The following is a 21,866-nucleotide window of genomic DNA, read 5'->3' as shown; positions in this document are numbered from 1 at the left end:
AAATAGGGTAAAGGCGTATATAAATGTATTACACGTATTAATTTAGTTTTAAAAAAGAATCAAACAGCAGAGGTAAGCACAACCAGATTATGTACAGTTAACACGGTCAAGGCAGGCAATAATCGTAACATTATCGTAAACAAAAAATTAATAGCAGATTGATCGGTTATTCAGGACGATTGAAAAAAAATGTGTTAAAACGAAGCCTAAAGAATGATCAAGGAAGATGGGGCAAAAGGAAGCTCCGATGACGTCGCAACGTCTTGGCTTGATTTGCCCTGTGGCTTAATTTTCTATGGATAGTGATTTCGATGTTGAATTTTGTAAATTATAGATAGGCTTTTTTTTAGATAACGATGGATTCGAACTGATGATGGTTGGCACGGTTGTCAATTCTTGATCTGAAGCGCAAACCTTAGTTTAATTTTACCTCTTTTCCTGGTGGGTTCTCCAAGTTCAAGAGAGGATCGGCTCGATGCCCCATTGACGTCTGTCAAACAACTCCAATTCATGATTACTTTCGCCATGTTTCCCTAATTTCGTAATTGATTACTTGTTTGATTTCATTGGTCACGGAACCCCGTCGACAGACTGGAAAGGAAATGAAAGGTGGGGTATCAAATGAATCAGTGGGTGTTACATTGATGATCCTTCTTTTGAACAATGTTTAGCATTATGAAAAGGACGCAGATGGACTGTGTACCAGTCTTGAGGGGTATTACTAGTTTTCGCGCGCGCGGACACTAATATGCGCGTAGTTATTTTTGGTGTGAGAAAAACTAAAATGAATGTCGAAAATTTCTTGATTTTTCGCGTAAACGCACTAAAACGCGGGGAAGGTGAAAATGTTAGGTTTGGTTAAGTTAGGTTAGCTGGTTAGGTAAGGTTAGGATAGTTTACAATGCGGTAACCAAGGGCGCATTTTCCCTTTGCCTTGCGCGCATTTTATCTTTATGTTCGTTCGCGAGCATAAATTTTCGACCCGCATTTTAGATTTCGCGTGCAAAGAAAAATTCCGCGCGCGCAGGTGCTTACCGCTCAAACTAGTAACACCTAATGGCTAACACCATTCGGGACGGGATAAAATCATAGAATAAGTCCATCTACATCCTTTTCAGTTTGCTAAACGTAATTCAAAAGAACGATCAGTATTAGCCATTCAGATAGTCATAAACCTAAAACATAAATTAATAAATAACAGCAGTGGTCTCTATCTAAATGTTCCGGTTTGTAGAATCTGTTTATAGTTCATGTATAAATGAATGTTTCTCTTGGTTTGTGATTCTTCTTTCTGCATAAAAAGGCTACATAAAAAGTGACTACCGAAACCGGAGCATGAATAAAGGTAAGAAGGTGTGCTTCAGTGGCGTGATTTGTTAAATCATAGACATTCTATAGACTTGTCAGGTCAATCTCGGATCTGATAAGACTTTTTCTTTATTCAAGATTCTAACGCAATTTTTTTTAAAATTTTAATCCTTTAAAAGCTAGCTCCTAATTAGCTAAATGTTATGTTATCTATTTATTAAATAGAGTTTAACCGTCGAAAGTTTAGCCAAGCCACCTTTAAGAATCAAGGCCAATAATATCGATGTGCAACAGGCACAATTTCTTTTAAAAATCACATTCACTAATCCTGTAAAGATCTAGCCAAATTCTCTTAGCTAGCCTCTAATATATTTAGCGTTCAACTAAAGATTATACAAAGCAATACAAACCGGGACGAGCCATAGTACGGGTAAAGCTGTAACATTGTAGCTTTATGATAATTTTTGTTATGTATAAAATGCAATTTGTGTTAAAATCTCGAAAAAGCACATCCCGAGTTCGACCTGAAAAATCACGAAATGAAACCTGAATGTCCATGTCCATGATTAAAATTATCACGCCACTTCACAGCACACCTTCTTACCATTATTGGTGCTGTTTTTCTACCAATTGGTTAGCGACCGCGATCGACAGATTGGATGTTCCTCACCAAATCTTTAAAAATCAGACAATTTTTAAAAAAGAAAAGAAAAATACCGTATCACCTTCTTATTTTCCACCAGTTGACATCTATTTCTGCGACCCCATATTCTCATGGTTATTTTTTACCTGAAAACCATTAACGATTTAGTACGTGGTATGGTATCAGTTGACCCCAATAAATTTCTCTTGGACCTCTTATTAGGGCTTCACTGATAGATAATTTAAAAGCAGTCTACAATCAACACGAGCAAACAAGACAAAATATTTTGAGAGTAGCTGCAGAACTTAACCACAGGAGTTTGACTCACGTTTTTTTTTTCAGCTGTGATGTCCTCTGCTTCTTCAACGATTTCCGAATCCGATAGCTTCATCTGACTGAAGAAGATTTAGACGCTCAGTTCTTCAAAGAGCACTTCCATTTTGGCAATGCTCGACGTCATACAGCGTACCAGTATGGAAAACTGTTCTACCATAACCAACAATGGTATTAGCGATTCGACATTCAACTAAGAATGAATTTAGCGGTACCCAACCCGCTATTTACATCGTCGTTCTTTGCTTCTCCGTTCTTTTCTTCTTCTTGATCAAGACGTTGCTGGTCTTGATTATCGCGTGCATGTGGAGACGATCAACAAACACAACACAGCTTCCGTCAAACCAAGAACGAATCATTAGCAGTTGACAAGACGGGTACCATTCAGAAATATCTACCTTGACGGCGCTATAAACTCTCCGAGTCTGCTGATTCAAGAGAATCAGTTTTTGAGCAATAGTGCTAACTAAGAGTTTGTACCGGACGGTCTGTTTAATAAACAATGTTGTATAAATATGCTTGTTAATCAAGTTGTTATCTATATATATTTAATTAATGAATAATAATTTATAAAATGAAAACATTATATGGTTTTTATACTTGTTTTATTTATTAAACAAACCGTCCGGTAAAACTGCAGTCAGTCAAGCAGGGGGAGACACTGCCCGACTGACTCTACCAGGGAGATTACCCGGCCGTGGTTTAGAGAACCCGGAAAAAGAGCGAAGAGAGCTGAAGAGAAGTTATTATGAGAGCAATGCATCATAGTAGGCTTCCGGCTAGACTCATGACCCTTCAACAGATTTCATCGAATCATGCGCCTTGCAAGTCCCCGTTCGACCAAACATCTCCCTTCCTCCTGGTTGTCGCAGCGAGTGAGTGACCACCGGCGGGCGTTGGTTAGTGGTTATTTAGGGAAACGGGGCCACTGAAGAAGGGAGCCCAGATATGCACCTGTAATTTGTCTACATCTACATAATTTATTGACGAGTCTTGAATTTCAGCAACCTCTCCTCAGTTTTACCAATGGATCAAGTCTATGGAACGGCAGCAAACTATTAAATTGAAAAAAGAATAGAGATTTTAATTAAAAGTCCATAACTGAACGAAACATCAAGCATTACCTCAACGCCGGTACAGGTAGCAAGAGACGACAAATCGACAAACTGCAACCGATAAAACAAGATCGACAGCCATCAGACAACATTGACTTTTTAACCCAACTTTTCAACACTGCATAATATGCATGGACACCAAAGGATTATTAAAAATACCCGACAATAGAACTCCAAAAAATTCTTTAATTCTTTAGCGTAGTGGAATTCTACTGTCGGGCACTGGAGTTCTATTGTCGGGTATTTTTAATAATATTTAAAAAAAGGAATTCTTATGTCTTTTGAATTTTTACTGTTCAGGAAAATTCTCGATTTTGGGGTATACCGGAAGTACGCAGAAAACCACGAAATCGACCCCAAATTTGACGAGAATCACGAATATGTTGTGCGTCAAATGAATATTTACTGAACTACGGACTCATTTAGAAACTGGAAGTAGCAAAAAAAAGCACATTATTATTAAAAACTAACAAGTGAGCTTTGTTGCTGAAACATAAACTAACAGCTATCACACAAAATTTCCTTGCAGCGAGAAATTTCTTCAGAGATGTGCAAAGTAAACGTTACTAAACTGAGCGGAAAATGATCAAAGGCTATGTGTCTAGCGTCAGAAAAAAGAAATGTTCACTAACAGGAAAAAATGTACTTTCTAGCTCGTTGACAATCCATTGAAAAAACTGAAAAACAAAAGCAAATAACCTTGATACTCACTTAATATTCTCACCTCCAAATGTATATCTCGTCTTCACGAAGTACACTAATTGATTAGCAATTCATTATGATCCACATTCTCACTAAAGTTACAGCTATCTATATCAACTTGATTACCCCAACCAACATGAAGCAAAGGGGATGAGTAAACTGAGTTGCAAGTAAGCCAGAATCACAAACACTCACAGAGAGCTGCATTCTTTGCATGTTTCTACTTATTTTAAAGAACAAATTCATCATTGATCAAACAAACAAACTGCTGAAACTTTTTATCACATTCTTAAATGAAATCCTAACCGACTTTTCTAGGTTACGTCGTTACGACTATTTGACTAAAGAAAATTCTGACGTCTTCTGCGGTTTTAGGTGTTCTCTGTTCTGCATCGTCAGGCTGGCCGGTGCCACGGTGCTCAAAATGAGGTTTTTAGCTATTCCACCGTCAGGCCGCTAGGGGCACTATGACGGATTGACGGCTGCTAGTTACCCCAAGGTCATTCATGTAAGTTAGTCCAACACAGTCTTCACCAGTGAACTGATACTGATCCGATTCCGTGTCGTTAAAAAACGGATTTTTTGAGGGCGGTAGAACGGATTGGTTTCCGTTCTCTTACGCTAGAGTCGCATGAAGGCGTTATGCCTACCCTCTAGCGCCTCTAGCTGATTCATAATCAGATTCGTTTCAGTTAATTGATTTTTGACAAATCAAATGAATTTGTATTTCTCATTGTAGCATTTAGCATTTTCTTAAGCATGCCGCACCATGGAACTACAGTGTCTAGGGGTTCTTCCAGGGTTCTTCCGTGTCTAGTTTTGTGCTCGTTTTCTTCTTGTCCCCATTTCGTCTTGGCTCCTGTAAGAACAAATCAAATTAAAATAAATAAAAAAGGTAAAGTGAACAACTTTCAATTGTTCAATTAGAAAGTAGTTTACGCACTCTGCATTAAACACCTGAATACCACATGACTGCCCTGGATCTTCAGTCAATACATGATACTCGCTGGAGGCTGCATATGCCTATAAAATTTTTGAATGAGCTCTCAGCATTGTCTCTATTTAGGTATTAAGTGTTACTGCCTAAATATGTAAAGAAAACTTACTGTGACAGCTTTGGCAGCTGACTCGGAATCACAAAATTCCACAAATGCACAGCTTTTTCTTCGTGTTGCATCTTTGAATTTAGGATATGCTACCACTCCATGTATTCAGAAAATATGCTGGTAGTCCATTCAATTGAAGCATGGGGTATAATAATCTTTCCTGTTTATAAAGTGAAAATGTATTTATGCTGTACACCAACAATTCTTTTTGCTTACCACATACACACTGCTGCAAATGTCTATGTATTCCTGAGACTTAGAGGGGAATGGTGTAATTCTTATAATCTTAGTCTCATCTTCACTGAGTTTTTAGGGATTTAGAGAACTGTAGTAGCTTTAAAATGCATAGATTAATAATAAAATAACAATTGAGAATACATGACCAGTACATTAGTCCTTTTGCATGCTAGTGTTTTGATAACAAGTTGATAATAAACTGAAACGAATCTGTGAACGGAAACGGGTCCGCTCACTGATTAGAACAACGCGCTGATTTGTCAAAAATCAATTAACTGAAACGAATCTGATTATGAATCAGCTAGAGGCGCTAGAGGGTAGGCATAACGTTATTGCCTTCATGCGACTCTAGCGTAAGAGAACGGAAACCAATCCGTTCTACGGCCCTCAAAAAATCCGTTTTTTAACGACACGGAATCGGATCAGTATCAGTTCACTGGTGAAGACTGTGTTGGTTAGTCATAATTGTGACTAGTGACACATACTTTTATTGAATCCAAAAAAAAATATGGATGTTGTAATCCATATTGTATCATTCAACAAATGAATATAAATGTAAGAGACATAAAGAAATAGACCGTGTTTTTGACGTTTCAGAAGATTTTTCAAAAAAACTTTTCTTGGTGACATCTAGTGGAATTCAGACGAGTCAACGGTGGCACGTCACCGGCTCCCAAAAATCGTCTGCTTTTTTCTCGCAGATTTTGCTGGTTGTTCTGTGTGTTGCCTCGTTTAGCCTAGCTTAAATCTGTTCAAAGATTATTTACTCAAAATTCGTATATATATTAGTAGATTTCAAAAAAATGTTCAAGAAGTAATTCATATTTTTTTAGTTGCAAATTGTTATAATATTTAATTCTTACGTTTTTTTACAGATTCGACGAGAAAGAAAACATATCTGGGTTTCAGCAGCTTAAAACGTCAGTTCAGAAAGGAATTAGGTCTAAAATATTGGAACAGTACCCATACATTGAGAATTGTATCAATGATGTGCTACCCAAGAAAGAGCCATTCCGATTGATGAAATGGTTTGTAGGCATTTTTTTATTTGTTTCAATAACAAGCTGAATTACTTTGTGCATTTGTATTTCAGCCATGAACACATTGAAGTCTTAGTAGGGGCCAATGGAGACTTTTTGTTCTTTAGACACAGGGAAGGGTTTTGGGTACCTACTCTTCGTCTTCTGCACAAATGTAAAATAATTAAATGTTAATATTATAATATATAATTTTTTTTTAATAATTTCCTATTTTAGATCCCTACATCTTACCCTGGCAGCAAGTAGATAAGGGAGCCATCAGATTTGTCCTTAGTGGGGCAAATATCATGTGCCCTGGCTTAACTTCACCTGGAGCTAAAATGACTCCTTGTCCAAAGGGATCCATTGTGGTAATCTTTGATAACTGCCAATATGTGCATATTTTATTAGGTCATGTTACATTTTAGATGCCAACATAAATCTAGCATGCATTCACTTATTGTTTTTGCCATTGTTAAGCTTTGATGACTATTTCTTTATAGGCAATCATGGCTGAAGGAAAACAACATGCTTTAGCTGTGGGCATCACATCAATGTCTACTGAGGATATGTAAGTCACTTAATATCTGGGACTTGTCAAAATAATAGCACTTTGTTCTTCCACAGATTATCAGTTAACAAAGGAGTTGGAGTGGAAAATTATCATTATTTAAATGATGGGTTGTGGATTCTTAAGCCAATGAAATAAACTTTTGCTATTCAAATGCCAAAACAATATCTGTATTTGTGAACAAATGGTAGGAATGCATTGATCATACTCAGTCACAGGGGTAGGATGCACACAAAAGAATACTAACATGCTACTGGCCTGCTGCATTCTGAAGGCATAACAAACAAATTGGACCACATAGCAGCTAATTAAAAAAGACCCATAATGTGGGGCTTGTCATGAACATAACTGATTGAATTCAAGGGTTCACACGGGAATATCATGCACACACCCAAGATTTTCATCAAAAATAACATTTTTGTCAACACAAGTTCAATCTTTGCCTATAATAATAAGGTGAATGTAAACTTTTATACCAGACCGGCATCTCGTGCCATGCCATAAAAGATCGACTCCTTATTTTCCAGTAGCTCATTTGGTGGCGCGTATTCTTTGATTTCTCCTTTATCCAACACCATTACTCTGCGTAAAACGTTGAGTTAGCTGTTGTTGAAGGTATTGTAGTCTATAACTACTGTTATTATGTTACCTATTACTGTCCAGGATCGTGTTTAATCTGTGGGCGATGGTGATAACGGTACCCTCTTTGAATTCCTTACGAATCGTGGCCTAGAAAAACAGCGGATAAAATAAGCAATTGCAAAAGTTTTCATAAGTTTACTGTACTTGAATTAGATCATCAGTTTCCAAATCAACGGCAGCCGTTGCTTCATCCAGAATGAGGACTTTCGTTTTGCGGAGAAGAGCGCGAGCGAGACAAATCAACTGACGTTGACCTACACTTAAATTCTCGCCCCCCTCTGAAGCTTCATGTTCTAGACCTGCTGGTAACGACTTGACGAATGTCTTCAAGTGAGCGTGCTCTAACGCAGTCCAAATATCATCATCAGAATAAGAATTGAACGGATCTAAGTTCATGCGCAACGTTCCCGAGAACAAAACAGGGTCCTATATGTGGTTGTTAATCATTAGAACATTTATTCGCCTAAATAACCTGTGCTTCATGGTACCTGAGGAATAATAGTCAACCGAGATCGCAGAGCGTGAAGCCCCAGGTCGGCAATATCCAATCCATCAATTGTAATTTTCCCAGAAGCGGCTTCGATGATACGGAACAGAGCCAATGTCAACGAGGATTTTCCTGCTCCAGTACGTCCAACGATGCCAACCTATAACAAATCGTAATGATAATCATTTTTTTTTGCAAAAGAGAACGAGATAACTTACCTTTTCACCACCTTGAATGTCGCAAGTAATTCCCTTGATAACTAAGTCAAGTCCTTCACGGTAGCGAACTTCATATTTCTCAAACGAAACCTTGCCCTTGTCGGGCCATGAATTAGGTGGTTCACGTTTCCCGTGGTCCCATGAAGCTTCCTAATTTAAAAAATTTTCGCTTTTTTATAGATGTTTTTATAAAGAGTTTTAAGTGAATTCCTCATACTTGTACAGCTTCACTGTACTCCTTGATTCTCTCTACGGCCACGATGTTCGTTTCGACCTCGGACGTCATCCGCATAAACCAGTTGAGTGTTTCTGTAATCTAGAAATGTTCTCTTAAAATGTACTTTTGGTTGCGTATTTGTTTTCTCTGTTTCGTATACTTACACTAAGGGCGTAAGTGATGGACAGTCCAACATAACCGGGGTCCATAGTTCCTTTTTCTCTTTCGATAACGGCGAATAAAGAAGCGAAGAGAACCACTAAGTTACCAATAGTTTCCAAACGGATCGACAGCCATCGATTAGCAACAATACTTGGGTAATAACAAATCTGATTAAGATCCACACGAGAACCGCATTCTCTGATAAATCGCTGTTCTAGACCATATGCTCGAATAACGGTAGCACCTAAATCAAGCAGATGCGCAATAGAAGTATACATCACACATTTTCAACGAGAGTATGTTCTATACCAGTAAGTGTTTCGCCAAAGTGAGAATAAATGGGAGATCTTGAAACAGATTCTAGACGCTTAAGTTGCCTCGATGTAGCCACATAAACATTCTGAGGGAAAAAAAAATTTAAACAAGATTAAAAGACACTGTCAATAATAAGTAAAATTTATTTAGAATTACCTGAATCCAGTAATAGAGAACTCCAATCGGTACGGCAACAGCAAAGAAGATAGGGGTTCCGAGACCAATAACTAGTATAGTACTGATGACCTAAGAAATGCAATAAGTTTATTATTTTAAAAATGCTTTTAAGAATTATTGATGTGCATGGCTGAGAAATAATTTAAAGGGAGGATAAAGGGTGTTCACTCGAAGGATTCAATCAAATTTCTTCCAATAAACAGTACAACCAGTCAACCAAGACAGCGGGAATGTGACTGTCAATAGCATTCATATCTTCCGAGAAACGTGACATAATTCTTCCAATAGGCACCGTCTCGAAGAAGGTCATTGGTGCATGAAGAACACCTTTTAAACAAGCCTCGTGCAAGACGCGAGATGCACGCGTCAACGCGTAATAAAGTAGTACCTCGCTGAAAGAAAACACGGCTGCGGAACAAAAATCAATTGAAATTCAGCAAAACAAATTCGCTTAACCTCACACTTCAACTTTTCAATCGCATTAGAAATATTCATTTTGAATTCCCTTGAAATTCCACTTTCTACAAGAATACAAGTGAATCCTTCGAGTGGAGAGACAGTGACAGGTCTTTGGATGCAAACTTTTTCTTTAAACGCCGTTGTGAAATGGCAAAAGAAGAGTATACTAAGTGCGGAAAATTTTCAAAATTAAATAGTACTTGTAATGCTTCAGTAATCCAGCCACGCAAGATGAATGGCAATGTGTTGTCCAAAACATCGACATCTTTGCTGAAACGATTGAGCAGTCGACCGGTAGGAGTTGTATCGAAAAATACCATAGGCAGACGGAGGACGTCGCCAATCAGGCGGATATGCAAGGTTCTCGCGGCACGTAACGTTGCCAGGCCCAGTAAAACAACTGCTACTATCATCACCAAAGCTATACAACAAGGCCAAAACGTACATATGAAAACTTGAACGCAACAAAATAACACAAAATTACCCCAACAACATATTGTACGGTACAAGTTGAGACAAACAGGCTTGTCACCACAACTCGAAGGATTCAAACAAACACACTTGGCATTGGGAAGTTCATGTACACAAAAAGCAACGGTTATTAAACATAAAAAGCTATTTACCTCGATAAACCTGGAGAAGTCAGAGTGCCTAGAACTAAATGCTCTTACCTTGACCAATTCAACGAACATGCAAACATCCAGCAAGTATGCAGGATGCAAGAGCCACATGCAAAGTACAAATCATTCTCTAACATACCGAAAGAAAGCATAAAAGTGCAGTTCGGATGCTCGATGGTATGAGATTGTCTACAACATCCACGTCCAAATCGGTTGACGATACGACCAATTGGAGTCGTGTCAAAATGCGACATAGGAAGGCGGAAAGTGCGGGCAATCATACCCTCATGCAAATTACCGGAAGCCTGAAGGCAACCAAGGGATATCGTGATAGTTCCAATCAGCAAAAAGATTTGGAAGTAAGTAAGTAAGTAAGTATCAAATCGTTAGTGTTAGTAGGTTTGTCAGGCATTAAAAGGGAAACACTAATAGTAGTTCAAAAGTCATTGTCCGAGTACCAGTACCCATAGCAGTTACAAAATAATGTTAGTTGAATGGGATCTAAAGGACAACTAATAAGCAAAGGCAAAACACATTAAACGATCTATCAGCTTACCTGGTATTGACTACTACCCCTTGGTCGTGGATTCAGGAAATTTGTGATTTTAAAAGGGAAGAGTAAAAAATAAAAATAAGGAATGATTCTTACATTGACCCAAACCAAGCGCGCCGTAGACACCCAAGTAGATATCTCTTTGTTGTTCAACGGTATGGTTTCCAACAGTCGTATTTCCAGCTTCTGACCACTTAGCTAACCAAATATTGGAATATACGGCAAAACCCTATTGCATAAACAGTATGCTTATTAACGAATGGCAGCGAAGGAAAAAGTACGATGTATCGATGTACCTGATAAATGATATACAGAATCAAAGTAATGAACGACAACCATCCGCCAACGGATTGCAAATAGTGGACGTACACTTGGCTATTAACCTAAGGTAGATTTAATTTTATAATTTAGTAAAAAAGAAATGAATAAAAGAAGAATAAATAATTACTTTGCCCGTTTCAGTTTTTTCGGCTTCAATCAGTTTGGTGTTGTTTGGTTTCGCGGCAGGAGCCCCACCATCGACAGATTTTTGATCTTTGGCTGAGCTACGTCGTCGCAAACTTCCTCCACTCTTTTCCATACTTGTGGTCGAGTTACTTCTGCAGAAACAAAAATTATTTAAGAAATACTTTGTGTAAAAACAAGAGAATCTTTTCCTTGCCTGGATAAGCTACGATCCGGAGAGGCAATCATGGGTTTACTTTCGGCATTTTCGCTATTCTGGCTCTGAGTTTCAGATGTTGCGCGCTGACGAGAAATTTGACGGGCGAATTCTTCCTTGCCCATTGTGTTTTCTAGTTCTTGTTTAATTTCAGCGAGTTCTACGATAAACAAAACGGAAAAGTTGACTTTTGAAAATTTGAATTGATTTGAATGATTTAGAAAAAACAACAGACCGTCGGGAATGTCATCTTCATCAGCGCCTTCTTCTTCCAAGTGCTGCAAGAGAAATTCTGCAAAAGCTCCTTTTTGGGCCAGCAATTCTTTATAAGAACCCACTTCAGACACTTCTCCGTTTTTCAAGACAATAATTTGGTCTACTTGAGGCAAGAAAGTGATGCCATGAGTCACGAGCAATCGTGTCTATTATAAAAGTACCATAATATTAAAAACTGAATGTAAAGGGTGCTCAGGTAGTTGAAGGGATACCTTAGCTTTCAGAAGTCCCTTGGGGCCAATGACTTCGTCAAAAATATGTTTTCCTACGTGGCTATCAACGGCGCTTAAAGGATCATCCAAAAGGTATACATCCATATCAGAGTAAACGGAACGAGCCAAGCTGACACGCTGCTTCTGTCCACCACTTAAGTTGATACCCTGTGGATAAAATTTATTTTTAGGTTACTTCTTGCAAAAATAATATAACCGAAGCGACTGTATTACCTTCTCTCCAATTTCTGTGCTGTCGCCACCAGGAAGCATGGCAAGATCAGGTTTCAGAGCACAGGCGTTTATCACTTTGTTGTAAACTGATTCATTGTAGGTTTTGCCAAACATGATATTATTGCGTAGACTGCAGTTTTGGATCCAGGCTTGTTGTGGGATGTAAGCGATCTTTCCGTTTGTATTAGCCTTCCCACCAAGTTTTTCCATTTCTCCCAAGATTGCAGAAATCAGCGAAGATTTGCCCGCACCAACTTGGCCAACGACTGCGACAAGCTTTCCAGGTTTAATTTCAATGTTGATATCTTTAAGAATGGGTTGTTCGCCTTGGGACCATGCAAAGGAACCTTTTTCAATGTTGATTGCACTTGCTGAAAATAATTTCGGTTCGAATATATTCATTAGCGGTCCATTTGAAACAATAATGGGAAATATTACCTGTAGTTTCATGAGAAACTGATTCGGGATCCAGCTCATCAGCGTTCATGAATTTGTTCAGACGTTTAATTGAAACGCTTGCCTAAATCCAATTAAAAGATATTAGCAACTTGGACAAAAAAACATATTCAGTTAAAATCAGTAGCCCGAAAAAGTCATAAAAGCATGCGACACAATTTAAAAGGAAGAAAATTGAGAAATCTAGAATTTAACTAAAATCAGAGCGCAAAACTAAGAATTTTACAATTTACTGGAAAATGTAAGAAAATCAATTTTTGAAAAACGGTATTTTACCTGGACGAACGCCACGACAAGCATTGGAAACATTGACATGGGGAAACGGAGCAGATTGAACAGAGTCAAAGAGACGAAAGCTTTCTTGGCATCGAGAATGTGACTGGGATCTGTCGTCACGTATACTGCAAATGTGGCCAAAGTAACCTAGAAAGTGTTGAAAAGGATAACGAATACATTAACCCAACGAGCTGGTAACAAAACGGACACCCCAAAATAACAAGAAAAAAAATGGTCAACGATCAGACGACGGCAAAAGCGTAACAGTCCCAACAATAACTGTTCAACGTTAATATCAATCTAACCTGTATGAACTGGATGATCAATATAGGGAGAACTAAATAAACAAAGCAGGGGAAAGGACAGTTAAGTAAGAGTGTTGAAGGTTATATAAAAAATTTTTGGTAATATTATTTAGAGGCATGGGAATGAGGTTAAACAGAGAGAGAGAAACACAGGCTATTTCAGGAGTCAATATGTTATCTGGCGATGAAAGTACAAATGTCATAAAAGACATTAAAGAAACCTATTGAAGAGGAGATCAAACAGTTATTGTCTGGCAATAAAACATTTGTAGTTTATTAGGCCTGTAAATTGTTTATCTGTTTAAAAAAGTTGTTTAACTACTAAAGAATGGGTAGAAAAAGTTGTGTTAAAAAAAAATAGACTTTAACCAAAAAAAGTACAAACCAAGAAAGGTGCGCAATTCCAAAGAAATGATGATCCAGCGCTAAGGTAGGCCGCCTGCTTCAAAACCTTGATCTCCTTGTTTCGAATGTCTTCCACTTGTTCTTGGAATGAATTTTCCCAAGCATAAAGCTTCAAGACCTGAAAAGAAAATTATGGCAATTATAAATTTCACATCACATTTTTTCAAACCACTAATGACCATAGAAAAGAAACGTCGTAAGAAAAAAATATACGGATATTCAGAAATATTGCTTCCGTTAAAGGTGAGCGTTGCACTTTGCTCGGGCACTTATAAAAAGGAAACAAAATCAGGTCTAAAATATTCTTCCCCATGATTGTGTAACTCGCTCACAAAGACCAAGGTAGGGATAAATATATATCATTGTTGTTATTCTCAGCGTGGCGGCGACTACCTATGCTACGCAGTCGGCTGATTTGTTACATTCTTCTCTACACAAAATCAAACTTTCACAAAGCTGCCACATTTTTCTATATTTAGCCTATGTTTCCCAACAAAAAACATTCACTAACTTACCTTGCACAAAGAACATCTCAGTATAAAAATTGCTTCTATAAAAAAATGTACTATTCCTCCTACTTAACATTTTCCTTTTCACCATATTTTACCTTGATTCCACTTAAAATTTCACTCATCATCTTGACGCGTTTGTCCTTGTACTTCATCTGTTGAATTTGCAGTTTCTTTGTAGCATTAGCCAACACTCCGTTGATAGGAATCAAAAGAATCATAACCCCCAAACCTGCAAAAACCGAAGGACCTAAAAAAACATACCATTTTCTTTAAAATAATTTCGTAAAGCAAGAAAGTATATTCGTTACCAAGGATTTGGTAAAGGAAATAAATTGCTAATGCAATCTGCAGCGGAGCCGACCATAGCATATTGAGGTAGGTGGTTAGATCCATGAGCCTCTGTGCGTCAACCGACATCAAGTTGACGATTTCCCCGACAGTTGATTCCTTGCGAGCACTATTCGAAATTTTGATCGCCTACATAGGTGAAAGAATAATAATTGTAAAAAAGTAATTCAAGTAAAAAGAAAATTATGCATGTATCCGTAAACATAATACAAGTACCTTTCGATAAATGGATGAGACGATAGAAGTCCTAATTTGCATACCAATTATAAACATCCGTTGAAAATATTGACCCAAGATCAAAGTTTGAGTCATGGCAGTGATGGTCAGAATTGCGGCATACAAATAACCTTTCCAGCTTTCCTGCGTTGTGTCCTCTACAAATCCGATAAGCAAACTGAAAAAAAAAAAAAAAAAAATACGCAAATTTAAAGATTACGGTTTTAGATTTGAAAAAAAGCAAAAAATAAAAAATAAACAAATAAATAAAAGAATGAAAGCAAAAAAACCTGAGGATTTGTGGGCTGACAAATGCCAAGAGATCTTGAACAAGTTTCAGTAAAGCTCCTAAAAGAAACTCTGGTGCAAAAGTTTTGCATAGGGCAGGTAAAATCGAAATAATCTTTTTAGACGATGTAGATGGTTTGAAAGTAACACCACCGTTCTCCGCTCCATAAGTTGCTTTGGGTTCACTTGGCTTTCTAAAGTTTTAAGAATCGAACAAGTACCGATATTAATAATACATCTTTTTGCAAACAAAACATTTGTGACGTAGGAGAGGATTTCGGAAGAAGAAGGTTTTACCCAAAATTGTCCCAAAAATATCTTTGCAGCATAGAATAGATTACAGTGCTCGAATTAATAATTCAAATAGATAAAGAATATCTCATGTCTTACTTTGCTTGTTTACTGAGGGACTTTAACCAATGTTTTTCAAACCGAGGGACAACTGATTTGGATTTATCTCGGCTGTTTAAGTCCCACAGGTCACCCGTCTCTAGAGGTTTCCTATACCCTTTCCAGACCAATGTATCCAACCAGGAGTATGTAATAACATTCAGAAATGAAGAGCCTTCTTCGGGACAAGGGTTCTATAGGAGGAAAAGATAACATTAAATCAAATGTTGGATGAAAAGGACAAAAAACCAAGCAAATTACCTCAGATTTTCCCTCTCCTTCCATGTACAAAGGTTCCTTATCAGCGAAGCAATTGATAAACAACATTGCAACAACAAACGGATAATAGACCATTTCCCAGACAAACGGATATGCCTCCAAACTGTCCATCTGTATAAAACATGAATAAATTTATCACCCGCAATAAACTACAAAATGAAGCCATGCCTACCCCGTCAACGATGGATTTAATGCGATCAGCGTAAGTAAACCCACCACAAAGAGTGAGAAGGAACCAAAACATAAACAAAGGTCCAGATGATCTAATGCCTCTCTTTTTCTCTGCCAACATTAGCCCTAGGGTCAACACCTTTAGGAAAAAGAAGATTTCTCAGTTAAATTCAATCCATTCACGACACTCGAGGATACTTACAAATGTGGCTGCCAATATTGCAGGAGTTACATAATACACATCATATGTATAGAGCTGTACATCGTTGTTACTCTGGATCACCGCGTATATAATGCTGATAATTGAAAGTATGATCAGAAGCAAGTTGATGATCTGTTTAGAAATGAATGGTTAATTATTGTGTTCTTATCATTTAAATCAATGCTATGCAATATAACCATTTTGCTGATATTGAAGATAGACCATGGTATATAGCGGGCATTGCTATACAGTATTTGGTATGTTTCGTATGGTGCTAAGAGCCAAATGAAGCCACAAGGAATCCAATAAAGCACTGTTTGATGAAAACATTCTGTGAAACTTGGGTTATTGGTATTCCAGGTTTGATCCAGATCCTGAATGATAAGATTGAAATTTACGGTTTTTCTCCACACATTATCAGTATGACGAATGCACTAACTAAATCTAATTAGTAAAAATATGGAGAAATCGACGGAAAAAGTTATCAAATTTAGCGTGTCATTACTATACTGAAACGCCCTTTTTTCTATTAAAAATCTCTTTTTAAAAATCCCTCTCGTAGTAACGAGCATGCCTCTCTTGTATTCAAAAGATAACGGATGGTGCCTGTCGTGTATTGTCATTTGGTCTATTCATTCATGATTCAGCAGTTTTTAGACCTAGGAGACAACATTTCAACAGCGACCTGTTCTGTAAACGCAGGAGAAAATCTGTTGTCTTCAACTTTCACATCCAAAGAAAATACAATCATCATAACCTAACCTAACCGTAACACCAAATTCGGTGTGTTAAATTACACCTTACGTGGTCGATGTAAAAAAAATTAACCTACTTTCCTTCTCTCAATAGAAAAAATGCAACTGCGTGTCGGCCTTCGAGATTTTATTCTTATGAGAGTAATTCGTATTTAAAAAACCGGTGAGATCAGTGGTGGGAGTTGTTTTTTTTTTTTTTTTTTTTTTTACAATTGGGGGGAAACTCGTCGTCTATTGAACATAATAGCGATAAGAAATATTATCTATACATTGATAAATGATTCGTAGCCTCGTAGGTACTGCGAAAGTAGCAGCAGAAGAAATGCTAGCAGGCGTAATTGTCCAGTGATGTGCACGTCAACGGGATTTGTTGACGTACCAAAAAAACGTAGAAGTCATACGTATTTTAAAAGTGCTACGTAATAAGTCAAAAAAAAACGTCAACGTAACGTAAATTTTTTCATACTTCAAGTTCAAACGTATGACGTTACGTCACATATACATCATTACATTATTTATTGCTATTGCCCATAATATACACAGATTGCATTTGGAAAATAAGAATGAAAATTAAACATGGAAGGCTATTTTTAGAAGAATTAAAATTTAATAAATTTAAAATGGCAGACGAATTTTCGCAAAGCAAATGTTGCCAAATTTTTAAAATTGTTTCTTGACTTTTACGGTAATAACTCATAACTGGACTTTTTTACACGTCAAAAGTATACGTAAAAAGTCAGTATTTTTTTCACTTACGTAGAAGTCACCGTAAACTTCAAAAACAAGGAAAATTGACGTAACGTACGACGTAACGTCAAATTTTCGAATAAGTCACCGTATGACGTGCACATCAATTGTCCTGTTCCTACATATTATGATTTATGATGTAATATGAACAAAACATTAGACATTTTTCTAGGGAATCGAATAAAGTTAATGCCAAGGGCTCACGTCAATACATGCGAGCCACACCTGTTGTAAAATAGCATTCAGCCTATTACAGAGAGCCATCCCTTGAGTTTATTAAATAATAGTTTTTGGCCCTGTGTTCCTGAACGTATTTTAGCGGTCTATTTATGCCGCTAAAAAAGCCTTCTAGATTTTCAATTAAGTTGAAAATCTCTCAGGGATGTTAAACATTATCTTCACCGAAAAAACTGGCTGCCTTTAACTAACACGCCGGTAATGTAAGGCTGAATGTAAGGTTTCTTTTCTGTTGTTTACGACTTGCCATCCGACACGTATAAAACCCTCTATGTTCGAATACATAATTGCTATGAGATATTTGATTATAGCCATAAGAGACCGTGAAATCCAAGGGTACGTGGAAAAATAGGTCGTGATCCAGAAGCATATATCAGTACATAACCCCTTTAAAGATAAATTAGAGGTGGAAACTTACCAAGAATGTGAATCCGCAAAACGAATCCAGCGGCGATGTTCGGTCAGTTTGGTTATCGCCCATGTTTTGGCGGGCGAGCTTGTGCTCTACTCTTCACTTCTCAACAATGTAGTGATTTTGCAATGCGAGAGCAAAACAATAAGCACGTTTCCTCGCTTCGACCAATAACGGATCGACCGGCGAGTAGGAGAACTGGTGGAACGCGAATCAACAGACCAACGAGACAAACCCGAATATATACTTTCTCTTTAGATGGAAATGTCGACTCATGCCAACAAAACAGTCCGACCCTTGAGCCTTCACTTCGCGAAAAAACCGCCTGCTTGTAACAGAAATCCTACTGGTTGTGTTCGGGTTGTGTTAGTATTTTGATAGCATTCGCTGCCATCTATCAGTTATAAATTTAAACACAAATTTTTTCAAATCAAGTTCTAAATAATATAAAATTTTGTAGTTTTTGTATAAATAGGTGCAGTCTCACGTTATTTCGTAATCCATTACAGAACATATGTTATATAAGATGCATTAAGAGACTATTAATTTTCATCAACAGATGTCCTAGGTAAATAGTTCTCAACTTTATCTAAGGGTTGTTATGGTAACGCGGCTTCCGAATTCAATATGGTTGCGCCTATTGCACCGTGGATCCACGGCGCTCTAATGTCAAAATATGCTATTGCGCCGTGAAGTTTAGCACACACACCGTCACGTTTAACCAAAGTAACCCTGTGTCGCAAGGTTGGTGCTCCTTACGAAAATTGCCGACACTCGCACATATCCAATCTATAAGGACTGGAAAGCATGCTCTCCCAATACTGCCTCCCAAGATTCACCTTGTGGCTTTAACACAGTCACTCCTACCGCGATTGCTCATATTAGCAATTATGTCCGCTGTGATCGACCTAGTTGAAAACAAAATCGTATATAAGTGTCGACCCTTTTAACCTTCAAAAAGAAAACGGACCTGCACTGAAATTACTAGCGGCATGTGCCGCTAATGGTTATGCCACAGCCGCGATAAAATCCGTCGGGTATGTCATCGATAAACAACGACGATATATATTGGCTGATGTATCTAAAGTCATTATAATCTGGTAATAGTCTGGGAGCTGGGCGACCAAAAAATGTTTTTTAGTTAGCAAAAGGTTTGAGGCTGGAAAATGGTTAGGGGGGGTATGACACACACGAAAAGCCAAGTCTGTCGACTGGCGGCCGGGGCGTTCAAGCGTGACGCGATCCCGAAGTCGGCGGGAACCGTAAAAAAATCACTTTTGTTTAGCAAGCCCAAATTTTCTGTAGGAAGCAAGCTAACATTATGTTGATCAATAATCCCGCAAGACAGACGTCGAATTACGGGACTATAATATCAACAGACCATCTCAAAAATTAATAAAACCGTAAATTTTTTCATTTTAGTTTAGAAAATCAAATTTTTCCATTAAAAAATAGAGAAACATGTGAATTATTATAATCCCGGTAGACAGACGTCGATATCTGAGCCCTTGGGGGCACCAGACGTCGGTGTGTAACGGTTTTTCACGAACTGTCAGTCGTTATTTGATACCGGCAACGCTGTTTCGGATACCGGCAATGCTGTATCAAAGGCGCTTATTTTTAAATAACTGGCGTTTCTGGAGGATAATAATGACTAGAAATTTATTAAAACTGATTTTTTAACACTTATAAATTAGTTTAGTTATTGGATTATATGTTTAATTAATAATTAGCTGCTAAGGCAGTATAAAAACGATATGGTGGCAGCTTTTTTAACCTCCAACGACGGACCGATCCTCTATCCTCTCTCCGTCGACCGAAATGATCTTCATTATAAATTATTTTTATCTGGAGACGTCCACATAGTCGCTGGGGATAAATATCTAAAGATTATAAGGGAAACCTCTTTTTTTTCAGTATATATCCCCACCGGATCTCAGCTATGCTACTGTAATATTATGGTCGGGCTCATTTTGTCCGTTTGTCTGAATTCTCAAAGCTCGCAAAATAGGAAAGAGGAGGAGGACTACATGCTGGTCTATTGGTAAGTTGGCAATTGGGAGGGGCAAGCGGACCAACAGTGTGGTACTAAACGAGTTGACGTGTCATCGTTCCTAATTGTCAGATTTGCGAGTGGCGCGCGATCAAATCAGACCATCAAAATAGTCGGAACGGGTGCCAAAGGTTACAAACGCTTATTTTGTTGCAGCATCCATCTAATAACAATAATCCAACCAGCAACGTTGGCTGGCTGGCTCTTATTCTTTTTATTATTGCGCAAGGTATTACTACTAGACACATCGACAAGGAATATAGGGAAAAAGAGATGAGATAGATTGGCTAATTTAAAAAATGAAATGATTATTTTTATTGGCCCCCGAGAAAATACAAACCGGTCGAATTGACCGATGACTCTGAAGGGAATCGTCTCTGAAAGTCTTCTAGGCGGGATTTCCAGTACAGCCTCTCATTCTCGTTATTGCTGTGTTGAATCTTTTTCTTTCTAATATCATCTTATGGGGTTCGATCTCGTGTTCGCTTTGCGCCAAAAAGCCCGCGATATAATAGATATGCGCTTAGTCTAGTCGACGACGAGCGCAACAGCTGCTGGTGGATCGTTCCTAGCAGTGGCCGGGACTGGATTTTATACGATCCTGTTCCCGCCGCCATCGCTGCGGACGCCCCTGATAACGCCTTACACTATCCCAGACGGTTAACAGTCCCATCGTCATCGTCACAAAGGCCGTGACAAGAAATGACAACATTACAAAAAAATAGCGGGTTGAATGAAAAACATCGAACAAAGAAAAAGAAAAGCACACAGAAACACAAACGCACGCAATGCAAATCTTCTCCTTTTTCTAGTTTGTTAGATACGTGTCGATTGGCACCGGATCGGGTCACAGTCGTCGTCTCTTGGATGCTGCCGGATGTGGGGCTAGACAAGTACAGCAACCGCCAGAACTTAAGAGTGAAACGAGATGGGGCAGCAGCATACAAACTGTCCTCTCTGACAAATGCACATCTGTTCCACGGCATCAGCTGGCCTTTTTTATTTCTTCGCTTCCGCCGTTCAGAACACAAACCAAAAATTCCGTTGTGAAAGAAAAAGAAACTGCAAACGTAAACCGAACGTAAACCTCAGCACCTAGTCGCTTTCGAACCCTAGTACCCACGACAGCAATTGAATATGGAATTCCCTCGGCATCCAATCAGACTTGCACTTGCTCACACAGCCACAGCTACACACACACACAGAGCAGATAAAGAGAGCGTGAAATAAATGAGGGGTTAAGTTAAGATTAAGTTAAATAATTGTTTCGTTTGGGATATGATGAGAAATTGACTTTACTGAGACACTCCGGCGATGCCAAACTGACGGGAATTGGCGATGCCGGACTGAGGGGAAAATTCTTTTTCGACATTTTCTTGTGTGCGCGTGTGACGAGAGAGAAAACGAAAATGGGAGATCATTTCGGTCGACGGAGTGATGAGGATAGAGTCTGATCGGTCCGTCGTTGGAGGTTAAAAAAGCTGCCACCATATCGTTTTTATACTGCCTTAGCAGCTAATTATTAATTAAACATATAATCCAATAAC

General features: G+C 38.2%; 3 protein-coding genes and 2 long non-coding RNA genes across 18 annotated transcripts in view; 2 read left to right on the top strand and 3 right to left on the bottom strand.

Annotated features, from left to right (window-relative positions):
• Positions 1 to 21,866, top strand: part of LOC124344219 (extensin-2-like) — a 271,667-nt gene that overhangs the window by 117,649 nt on the left and 132,152 nt on the right. The gene's annotated exons all lie outside the window — the stretch shown is intronic.
• On the bottom strand, positions 9 to 4,685 carry LOC124344262. 10 transcript variants are annotated; one of them, XR_006919589.1, is made up of 6 exons: positions 4,111 to 4,685; positions 3,409 to 3,450; positions 2,280 to 3,339; positions 2,164 to 2,203; positions 2,034 to 2,097; positions 9 to 1,611 (listed from the first exon to the last, which is right to left on the bottom strand). It is a non-coding gene; the product is annotated as an uncharacterized LOC124344262 (long non-coding RNA). The 10 variants fall into 10 exon arrangements; XR_006919590.1 differs by having other exon boundaries at positions 2,164 to 2,180; positions 4,111 to 4,684; XR_006919588.1 differs by having other exon boundaries at positions 2,164 to 3,339.
• LOC124344261 lies at positions 4,825 to 5,699 on the bottom strand. Of its 4 annotated transcripts, none has more exons than XR_006919582.1 (5): positions 5,597 to 5,699; positions 5,424 to 5,541; positions 5,208 to 5,367; positions 5,045 to 5,124; positions 4,825 to 4,960 (listed from the first exon to the last, which is right to left on the bottom strand). It is a non-coding gene; the product is annotated as an uncharacterized LOC124344261 (long non-coding RNA). The 4 variants fall into 4 exon arrangements; XR_006919583.1 differs by having other exon boundaries at positions 5,424 to 5,532; positions 5,597 to 5,611; XR_006919581.1 differs by lacking the exon at positions 5,597 to 5,699 and having other exon boundaries at positions 5,424 to 5,579.
• On the top strand, positions 6,083 to 7,616 carry LOC124344231 (malignant T-cell-amplified sequence 1 homolog). 2 transcript variants are annotated; one of them, XM_046797746.1, is made up of 6 exons: positions 6,084 to 6,258; positions 6,320 to 6,472; positions 6,538 to 6,638; positions 6,701 to 6,834; positions 6,967 to 7,034; positions 7,091 to 7,199. In XM_046797746.1, the coding sequence occupies exons 1-6, from the start codon at positions 6,248 to 6,250 to the stop codon at positions 7,170 to 7,172; spliced, it is 549 nt and encodes a 182-aa protein (XP_046653702.1). In that variant the 5' UTR covers positions 6,084 to 6,247; the 3' UTR covers positions 7,173 to 7,199. The 2 variants fall into 2 exon arrangements, with proteins under 2 accessions (XP_046653703.1, XP_046653702.1); XM_046797747.1 differs by lacking the exons at positions 6,967 to 7,034; positions 7,091 to 7,199 and adding an exon at positions 7,511 to 7,616 and having other exon boundaries at positions 6,083 to 6,258; positions 6,701 to 6,854.
• LOC124344256 (multidrug resistance-associated protein 1-like) lies at positions 7,341 to 18,507 on the bottom strand. Its single transcript, XM_046797775.1, is given in 31 exon segments — positions 7,341 to 7,616; positions 7,684 to 7,763; positions 7,821 to 8,102; positions 8,165 to 8,323; positions 8,382 to 8,531; positions 8,599 to 8,697; positions 8,763 to 9,004; positions 9,070 to 9,160; positions 9,232 to 9,321; positions 10,471 to 10,537; positions 10,539 to 10,687; positions 10,982 to 11,113; positions 11,181 to 11,267; positions 11,333 to 11,483; positions 11,546 to 11,705; positions 11,781 to 11,967; positions 12,034 to 12,201; positions 12,268 to 12,638; positions 12,706 to 12,787; positions 13,000 to 13,146; positions 13,690 to 13,827; positions 14,317 to 14,468; positions 14,530 to 14,698; positions 14,786 to 14,963; positions 15,076 to 15,267; positions 15,464 to 15,657; positions 15,725 to 15,853; positions 15,915 to 16,052; positions 16,116 to 16,247; positions 16,313 to 16,489; positions 18,273 to 18,507. Coding segments are annotated over 31 exon segments (4,668 nt in total). The 5' UTR covers positions 18,336 to 18,507; the 3' UTR covers positions 7,341 to 7,504.

Source organism: Daphnia pulicaria, chromosome 6 (genome assembly GCF_021234035.1).
Source record: "Daphnia pulicaria isolate SC F1-1A chromosome 6, SC_F0-13Bv2, whole genome shotgun sequence".
In the NCBI taxonomy this organism is placed as follows: Eukaryota; Metazoa; Arthropoda; class Branchiopoda; order Diplostraca; family Daphniidae; genus Daphnia; species Daphnia pulicaria.
Note: the sequence above shows the minus strand (reverse complement) of the source record. Positions and strands in the feature narration are given on the sequence as shown.

What these genes read in the sequence shown, in the direction of transcription:
- LOC124344231 (XM_046797746.1), top strand. An exon ending in CCATTCCGATTGATGAAATG is followed by an intron (nt 6,473 to 6,537) that starts GTTTGTAGGCAT and finishes TTTGTATTTCAG; the next exon opens with CCATGAACACATTGAAGTCT. An exon ending in TCAATGTCTACTGAGGATAT is followed by an intron (nt 7,035 to 7,090) that starts GTAAGTCACTTA and finishes GTTCTTCCACAG; the next exon opens with ATTATCAGTTAACAAAGGAG.